This window comes from Chaetomium globosum, genomic scaffold (assembly GCF_000143365.1).
Source record: "Chaetomium globosum CBS 148.51 scaffold_4 genomic scaffold, whole genome shotgun sequence".
NCBI lineage: Eukaryota > Fungi > Ascomycota > Sordariomycetes > Sordariales > Chaetomiaceae > Chaetomium > Chaetomium globosum.
The window spans coordinates 4,007,490-4,016,285 of NT_165979.1; the positions used below are offsets into that span (position 1 = coordinate 4,007,490).

At 53.6% G+C, this 8,796-nt stretch overlaps 5 protein-coding genes across 5 annotated transcripts in view; 3 read left to right on the forward strand and 2 right to left on the reverse strand.

Moving 5' to 3' along the window:
* Positions 1 to 1,032, forward strand: part of CHGG_05020 (uncharacterized protein) — a gene marked incomplete at both ends in the record, with an annotated part of 2,583 nt that extends 1,551 nt beyond the window's left edge. Inside the window, 3 exons of the mRNA XM_001224233.1 lie at positions 157 to 360; positions 419 to 817; positions 874 to 1,032. Of these exons, the coding sequence (XP_001224234.1) occupies positions 157 to 360; positions 419 to 817; positions 874 to 1,032 (762 nt within the window). The remainder of the gene's footprint in view (positions 1 to 156; positions 361 to 418; positions 818 to 873) is intronic.
* A 153-nt stretch (positions 1,033 to 1,185) lies between these two features.
* Positions 1,186 to 2,653, reverse strand: CHGG_05021 (uncharacterized protein; the record flags this gene model as incomplete). Its single annotated transcript, XM_001224234.1, has 2 exons — positions 1,186 to 1,695; positions 1,745 to 2,653. 2 exons carry the CDS (start codon positions 2,651 to 2,653, stop codon positions 1,186 to 1,188), a joined length of 1,419 nt encoding a protein of 472 aa, XP_001224235.1.
* A 786-nt stretch (positions 2,654 to 3,439) lies between these two features.
* Positions 3,440 to 6,447, forward strand: CHGG_05022 (uncharacterized protein; the record flags this gene model as incomplete). The annotated part of the gene is made up of 6 exons (XM_001224235.1): positions 3,440 to 3,704; positions 3,763 to 3,848; positions 4,012 to 5,039; positions 5,093 to 5,365; positions 5,572 to 6,006; positions 6,075 to 6,447. 6 exons carry the CDS (start codon positions 3,440 to 3,442, stop codon positions 6,445 to 6,447), a joined length of 2,460 nt encoding a protein of 819 aa, XP_001224236.1.
* A 494-nt stretch (positions 6,448 to 6,941) lies between these two features.
* On the forward strand, positions 6,942 to 7,919 carry CHGG_05023 (uncharacterized protein; the record flags this gene model as incomplete). The annotated part of the gene is made up of 1 exon (XM_001224236.1): positions 6,942 to 7,919. The coding sequence occupies one exon, from the start codon at positions 6,942 to 6,944 to the stop codon at positions 7,917 to 7,919; it is 978 nt and encodes a 325-aa protein (XP_001224237.1).
* A 680-nt stretch (positions 7,920 to 8,599) lies between these two features.
* The window catches only part of CHGG_05024 (uncharacterized protein), a gene marked incomplete at both ends in the record, with an annotated part of 1,207 nt that continues 1,010 nt past the window's right edge, over positions 8,600 to 8,796 (reverse strand). Inside the window, one exon of the mRNA XM_001224237.1 lies at positions 8,600 to 8,737. Coding sequence (XP_001224238.1) covers positions 8,600 to 8,737 — 138 coding nt within the window. The remainder of the gene's footprint in view (positions 8,738 to 8,796) is intronic.

Genomic DNA, 8,796 nt, shown 5'->3' on the forward strand with positions numbered 1-8,796 from the left:
TTGAGACCATAGACAATTGTGCGCAGAAAGAACACAAGTATGCCGCGGGGTAAACCAGGAGGATAAAGACATAGACGCAAACGGTAACGTGATGGGAAAGCTCACCTGAGGGGGAGCTCAATATCGATCCGGAACGGACATAAACAATGACGGGAGGACGTTGTCGACTACAAGGGCAACACAGTTGGCCGCTGCTCCCTCCTCGAAGACATTCCCGAAGAACCCAAAGAGGAGGAGTCCCCAGAAGAGAAGGAGAAGCGTGAGCAGGCTGAGAAGGACAAGAAGCTCGCCGTGCAGATGTCGATCTGCATTGAGCAGTGTCTCGACAGCATCCGCCCCATCTGCAAGATGATCACCGAGGTGGGTTATCTCGAGAAACTCACCCCTATACTTATTACCTTACTAACAATGATCACAGAAAATTGACAAGGCCGAGCGCACCCCCGAAGACGAGCGCGACGAAGAGGCGCTCGTGCAGGAAGTCCGGCCGCTCATCGAAGAAGGCGGGCGCATCCTCAACGAAGCCAAGGGCATCATCAAGGGGCTCGATCCCGAGGGCCGCATCTCGGCCAACGCCAAGCACAAGACGGCGGCGCGCGAGGCCACGCCCGAGGAGTATCACCTCGCCGAGGTCCTCAAGGATCTCACCGGCGACGTGACGCAGTGCATCGACAACGCCAAGCGCAAGCTCGAGGACATGCCTCATGCGAAGAAGGAGCTGAACCCGCTCTGGGGCTTGCTGAATGAGCCGCTGTTCCAGATCTTGGCGGCTGTTGGCTTGTTGCTGGCTGGTGTGCTTAACCTTGTGGGCAGGCTGGTAAGTCTTTGTCTGAAGAGAGTTGGATGAGAGGCGCGATGCTAACTGTTAGATAGCTGAGTGGACTTGGACTTGGCGGCCTTGTTGATGGTTTACTTGGAACCCTTGGCCTGAACCGTGTCCTCGAGGGCCTTGGTCTCGGGTCTTTTACTAAGAGCCTGAAGAGTGGTAAGAAGGGCGGCGGAGGACTGTTGGGCGGTGTGTTGGGTGGTTAAGCCAGCGAGGAACTAAGGTTGAGTTTGACTTTGTGTAATGGAGGAGGATAATGGTAACTGGTGGAAAGTTTGTAACTTATTTTAACTGCAATTGTTAGCAACGCTCCGATCTACATGCATCTCGTTTCACCACCTCGGCGTCCTCGTTGATGTTTATCCCAACGAACTCTCTACGCCCCTTTTCACCTCGTACCCTCTGAACTCGAAATACTTCTTCATATCCGGATCACCCAAGACCGCCTCCACAATCTCGTTCTCCATCGTGACCACAAACTCGCAGCCCTCATCGGTATCACTCCCAAACATGCGAGGTGGATAGACCACAATCAGACCCTCGGATACGGCATCGAAGAAATGCCGGAAAGCGCATGGCCGGGCAAAGCCAAAGTCAGCCTTCTCACACACGGCAGCTAACCGCCAGTCGGTGATAACCACCGTTAGGGGCGGGAATGAGTCAACTCTCGAAAACAGGCAGGTCTTGTCACGAATGGGAGCCAGCATGGCAAGGACCTGGTCCAGCGCTGCTTGGTCCATACTGTTAGTCATGCCGCGGATCTTGGTCGCCAGAAGAGAAAGGGGGACCGCGTCTCCTAGGGAGGCAATCTCCTTGATAGTGAGGGGATCCGGGTACTTCGCTGAGATCGCCACCCAGAACAAGTTGCGCTGCAGCCGCCTGGGCCACGGGCGGGTCTGTTCGAGCCCGCATGTTGACTCCTTCGATCAGGGTGGGTGTTTCGTCGAGGTCCGGGTTGTAAAGAGCAACGCGATGCCGGGTAATGACGCGCCATAGGAGGGCTGAAAAGGCATCGTAAGTCGAAACCCAAGGGATAGTTTGATATTGCCCGGCTGGCGTAGCGAGCCCCTTTAGCTCTTCGGCCTTGCTTTTGGGGAGGTGGAACAAGAGCGCAGCATGCTCGCGCAACAGAGGATGGCGCTCCGGGGACGTGGGACCGTCAACCTTTGATGCAGAAGGGAAGTCGGAGGCAGTGAACCGAGTTGCATCTAAGTTCGCTGAGTCCCATGAGGGAGGCGCGGTCAGGTTGACGATGGAATTGCAGTTGTCGGCTAGCTGATAGACGAAGTTGGCCCATCCCATCACGTCGTTGGAGTAGTGATGGGTGTTGGCGACAAAAATGAGCCCGCCAGTAATGAAGTTCGCCTGGAACGCCGAAACGACGGGCTTCGTGCTTGGCAAACACTCGGGTTTCTCGCCATATGACATACCCTCAACCACAAACCGGCCGGTGTCTCCGAGGGAGGACGAGGCAAAGTGAGCCCTCTCGATGTCCGACATGGAGGGTGTGTCGTCTTCTTCCTCGAAGTATTTGACAACGAATTTAACGGTGCTGTCTCGCTTCTTAACGAAGGAGTGGTCATCGTCGTCGTCGTTCTTTTCGATTGTCCCGACCAGCTGCCTGCATTGTGCCAATGTCCTTTCCAGGCCCTCTTTCAAAACGGCGAGAGTCTTGGCCCTCTCTTCATCTTTCAGTTTAAAAAATAAAGCGTAACTGTTGTAGGTACAGGCAGCGAGGTAATCGAGGCTGGAGAACCTCAGCCTCTCCACCTCCGGGTCGTTCTCCCAGCCCAGCGGGCGAAGTTGGTACTCCTCTGTTTCCGGCATGTTGAACAGAGCAGAACGTGGAGAAGTCCAAGGGAACAGGTAAAGGTCAGTTAATTCACAACTCACATCACCTCCTCTTTAATAACATTAAAATGCTCCCTACTCACTCTCCCGGGGCTCTTTGCTTCGCTGACCACCATATCAGCCCAGCGTTACATAGCCAAGCTGCCATGGCTCCTGGCTACCAAGAGCGGGTAAGAAGAGGCCGATCATGGAGCCATCACAAGTACTGTGCAGATATTGTCAAAAAAAGCCGGGTTCCAAGTGTACGTACTTGGATGTAGATGCTCGATTTGTAGGAGCGAAACAAAAAATATCCGGAAGTTTAAAGGGTTTTGTTTTAGCCCTCGTTATTTGGCGTTTGTTATCTGAATATTTTCCCTCCGTCTCTATTTTTTCCTGAATATTGTGTTTATTTTATTCTTGTGTTCGGCTCTTTTTGGCTAGACTAGAGGGTGCTACTGGAGGATGGGAAAAGCGTCGGGTCGGATTGGGGCCTGCCGTCCCCCACTTCCCTTTCTGCTCGGGTTGTTTCCCAGCCTTGCCAACCCCGATCTAAGTCACGTGCGCACGCATCGCCAGACTAGGATGTCGCGTTCCATTTCCCATTTCAGCCATCAAGTTCTTTGCACAGTAAGCAGCCAATCCACCTTCCTCGCGTTCCACACTTTGTGCATCATTGCGGGACGCATGTCTCATTGAGTCTGGAACGTTTCATTTCAAGAACTGCTGCAGTGATTTGTGATTCTGGTGTTTTCATTTTGGCCCAATTTAAACTGACTCGCAATGCCGCGTCAAACCAAACGGCCCCGTGAGGTCGTCGATTTGACCGGTGGTGACGAGAACACCCGACCCGCCAAGTCACCGCGCCATCCTTCTGCGTCAAACAGGTCGCAACCCGCTGCACCTCAGTTAGGTCAATCGTCATCCAGCGCGACCTCGGTACCGAATGCAACCCAAAGGCATCTTGAAAACGATGAGCCTGAACCCTCAACGCAGGATCTCACTCAAAGTGATGATGGCCCCCAACGAGAGTTGTATGGCTCTTTTGGTATGTTTTGTTTGCGTTGCCCACTTTAGATGTCGCGAGTCTAACACCCACTCTACAGACGGCAAAATTGTGGGTGTGAGATATTACAATGGCATGGCTACCGCCGGCGAAGTGGTGATCTGTAAAAGAGAGCCCTCGAATCAGGTGCGTTCGACATGTCTCGGTGCCGGGCTCCGCTCGCTCGGCTAACCCCGAAATCACCAGTATGATCCAAATGCAATTCGGGTGGACAATGTACTCGGAAGACAGATCGGGCACATCCCGAGAACAGTCGCTGAGAGGCTTGCCCCATACCTGGTACGTTCAGATATGGCAACTATCCCCCCTTATTATAGGAGTGAGTGCTCACGGCCGTCAGGATAACAATGATATCACTATTGAAGCTATTCTCATTGGCGAGAAGGGCTTCTACGATTGCCCCATTCGCATGTACATCTACGGAACCGGCGACGCCCTTGGCCGGGCTAGTCTGGAGGAGCGTCTGAAGAAAGACAAACTCGTCAAGGCCACACAGCTCAAGCAGACCCGAAAGGATAACGACCAACAACGGAAAACCTTGGGTTTGAAGGCCAGCAGAAGTACTGCTGGGTTCGCGCCCGCTGAGAAAGAAGAGGTTTCTTTGGCGCAACTGGCTCAGACCAGCCAAACTGTCAACTTCCGTGCCGGTGGAGACATTGCCCAGACGTTGGCCATGGATGAAGACCAACTCGCCGGAATGCCTCAGGCCGAACAACCCGACAAAGTGTGCGCTAAGCTGCTGCCGTATCAGCTTCAAGGCCTTGCTTGGCTCACAGCGAAGGAGAACCCCGTGTTTCCGGAACCTGGTTCTCCAAATTCTGTCCAGCTCTGGAAGCGCGATGCCAAAGGTCGATACGTCAACATTGCCACCAACTTTACCGTTGCGGCGCCCCCTGATCTCCTATCTGGTGGAATCCTAGCCGACGACATGGGCCTGGGCAAGACGCTTCAAGTCATCAGTCTGATCATGACCGGTGGGCCGGGGAGCACGCTCATCGTTGCGCCAGTTGGTGTGATGAGCAACTGGGAACAACAAATCAAGCGCCACGTCTCTGAAGAACACCTACCAGAAGTGCTCATCTACCATGGAGCCTCCCGGCAGACTGCCGCCAAGTCCTTGAACAAATTTGGGGTTGTCATCACAAGCTACGGTACCCTGACTAGCGACACAACGATAGGCGGCCCTCTGTCCAAACTCGACTGGCGCCGGATCGTTCTAGACGAGGGCCACACCATCCGCAACGCCAAAACAAAAGCAGCTGAGGCTGCCTGCAAGTTGAAGGCGAAATCAAGATTGGTTCTTACGGGAACTCCAATGTAAGCTTAAAGCGTGACCCACCTTTTTTCCTTTAACTGACCAAAACATCTAGCGTCAATAATATCAAGGATCTTCACTCCCTTGTTAAGTTCCTCCATATTACAGGCGGCATTGAACAGTCTGATATCTTCAACACCGTCATTGCACGGCCTCTAGCACTCGGGGAAACCCGCGCCGAGGCCTTGTTGCAGTCCCTCATGAAAGATGTCTGTCTCCGTCGGCGGAAGGACATGAAGTTTGTTGACCTTAAACTTCCGGCCAAGACCGAATACATTCACCGTATTACCTTTTGGGCGGGCGAAAAGAAGAAATACGAGGCTTTGCTGTATGTATATGGCTCATACCCGTAGCCTCTTGGGATACCGCTAACACTGGACAGTTCCGAGGCCCAAGGCGCCCTGCAGGACTTTCAGAACAAGTCGAAGTCGGGTCAAAAGGGCAGATTTCAAGGCGTTCTCGAGAGACTACTCCGCCTTCGCCAAACGTGTGTGCCTTTTCTTCATTTCAACAGACCGGGACTGACGAATACAGATGCAACCACTGGACCTTATGTAAGGACCGCATCACCGATCTCATGAAGCTCCTTGAAGAGGAGGGCACCGTCCTGCTCAATGACGAGAACCGTGCGCTCCTGCAACAAGCGCTTCAGCTCATAATCGAGAGCCAAGAGGAATGCCCTGTTTGCATGGAACACCTGACGGACCCCGTCATCACTCACTGCAAGCATTCATTCTGCCGTGCTTGTATCTCCAGGGTCATTGAGATACAGCACAAGTGTCCCATGTGCCGCGCCGAGCTGGCCGAGGACAAGCTGGTCGAACCGGCGCCTGAACACTCTGCCGAAGACGAAGAGGAGAGCCTTGACCCAGAGACAAAGAGCTCCAAGACCGAAGCACTGCTCAAGATCCTCCAGGCTACTCTGAAAAACGATGGATCCAAGGTGATCATCTTCTCTCAATGGACATCGTTCCTGACCGTCATTCAGCGGCAATTGGACGAGGCGGGGTACACCTACACCCCGCATCGACGGACAGCATGAAATACGTCCAAACGCGATGCCGCTATTCGCGCATCTCGACCACGACCCCCGCTACCCGCATTATGCCCGCCAGTCTGAGCGTGTGCAGTGTCGGATTGAACCTGGTCTCAGCCGACACGGTCGTTCTGGCTGACAGCTGGTGGGCCCCCGCCATCGAGGACCAGGCTGTTGACCGTGTCCATCGTTTGGGTCAAACCCGGCCCACAACGGTCTGGCGCCTGGTAATGGAGGGCACCGTCGAGGAGCGAGTGCTTGACATCCAAGGGGAAAAGAGAGAGCTTGTCAATAAGGCTTTCCAGGAGAAGCAGACCAAGCAGAAGAAGACGAAGGAGACACGAATGGCCGATATTCTGAAGTTGCTTGCCTGAAGTGTGATAGATTTTAGACGTAATTTGGGGATGCACCTGTAGAGATATTTGCTATAACAAAAGGAATGGAGCTATTCTGGTGCCCCTACGGTTGCCACCAGATCGCCATAATAGTTTATTTGTAAGACATGCCCACACAGAACTCCCCGAGCGACATTATCCCGTCCGCATAGCTATACCAGCCTTTGCGTTGCTTATAAACTTGGTACTTGGCACCCGGCGGATACCGGGCTGTTTCTGGAAGCAATTGGGGGCTGTCTGACAAATTCTGTGATCTCGGCGATATCCAACGGCAGGCTGAGGTTTATATCCGAAGTTTTTACGTCCGACAATGAATAGATATAATGACGCCATGTGTCCCCCTTACTTTGGGGTTGGTATCGGAATCCAAGATTATTCTTCCCAAGTCTTCTTCACGATAAACTATACATTTTTCCCAACCTAATTACCACTTACCGTTGCCAACCTAACCTACCATCGGTACCGTGGCCACCATGACTGCAACCATTCTTGTCGTTGGTGCTACTGGCAACACCGGTAGAGGAGTGGTTGAAACTCTTTCCAAGTTGCTGGAAACAAGCAACACTTTGTCCGGCAGCCGGATCATCGCCCTAACACGATCCCTGGAAAACCCGGTAGCACAACGGCTTGCAGGCCTCCCGGGCGTCGAGTTCTTGGAGAAGAACTGGGTGGAGATCACGGCCGACTGGCTACGGAAGCAAGGAGTCACCCGAGCCTTCATTGCATCCCACACCGAACCTAACCAGTTCCCCGAAGAATCGGGCTTCCACCTCGCAGCGCTCCAGGCGGGCATCCAGTACGTCGTCCGCATCTCTACAGCGGCTGCAAACGTCCGGCCGGATTGCGTCGCCTACTACCCGCGCTCGCACTGGGCGGTCGAGGCTCTACTCAGCTCGCCCGAGTTCGCCGCCCTGCAGTGGACCTCGCTTCAGCCCAACCTCTTCGCCAACTTTGCTGTCGGTCCTGCTGCGGCGCTGATCAAGGAGTATCGCAAGACTGGGAAGCAGGACACGCTACGGTTGATGGTGCCAGAGCACGCCCCGTTGGCCATCATCGACCCATGGGAGATTGGTGTTCTGGCAGCTCACCTCCTCGCTGAAGCAGATCCCTCGCCGCACAACAAAGCAAGGTATGTTGTGAATGGGCCTGAGGATATTACTGGGCCACAAATCGTGAAGCTGGTGGAGGAGTATATTGGCACGCGGGTCGAGAATGTCAGTTTCGGGGATATGTCGTGGGTGGAGGCCATGATCGCGGCAATGCCATCATCAAAGGGAGTCCTCCTGTCTGTGAAGCATTCTTTGGACTCCATTGAGGACGAAAAATGGGTGGCTTCCGCGACGAGCAATGAAGTGTTGAAACTTTCTGCGCCGACCCCGGACGGTCCGCAGAACGCGTTGAAGGACTTGGTTGGAGGAGTAACTTGGAAAGGCGGTGATGATTGTTGTTGAAGGATGGAAATCTTATTCCTATTCTGGGGTCTCCAAGTCCTGAAGCCGAGATTGGTTGCCCTGCCTGTATCTAGGTTATGTACAAGTACGTGACTATGCCGTGCTATTTTGAATATTATATATAGTAAATGGAAAATAGGCGATTACGTTGAGCTATTGTCGTGCTACCGCTAAATATACCAACCTCGTAGTGCGTAATTGCTTGTGGGGACGCTCCGGACGATTGCCCTGTTAGGTAAATGAACTGAAGTCCTCTTTTCTCATTTCCCACGACGGAAACAAACACAAAGAGAGCGAGAGATACGGATACCCTCTTCAACTACTCTCCTAGGTAGGTAACTATAAACTAGCCAACCCCCTCACACACACCACCCCTGGCAATCCAGAAGCTGGCCAGACTCATCCATCATAAAGTCCAACGTTGTTGGCTAAGCAACCACAAGTAACTATAGCATAAAAATACACTCTTGGTACCCATTCTCTAACCGCTCTTTGAACGTTGTTCAACGGCGGTAGAGGTAAAGGGGAAGAACCGAAGAAGAAAACAAGTAGAGGGACCGGGCCCATCTCAGAACCGAAAAGCATTGCCAAAACATTCCTCATAAGAATTGAACCGACGACCAGGCCGCCATCACCACACTGTCAACCCAAGAAGAAACGAATCACCTCGCCACCCCTACTCAACGCGACCCCGCCCTCCTCCGCGACAATCCACGACACCGCACCCTCTTCCCGCCCTCCGACCCCGACGTCTCAGCCGCACCAGCAGCCCCAGAAGCCGGCGTCGGCGACCCACCACCACCGCTCTCCGTCCCCCGCTGCCCGGCATTCACCGCCTCAGGGCAACCTCTCCCCCGGAATCGGCGCATCCACTCCC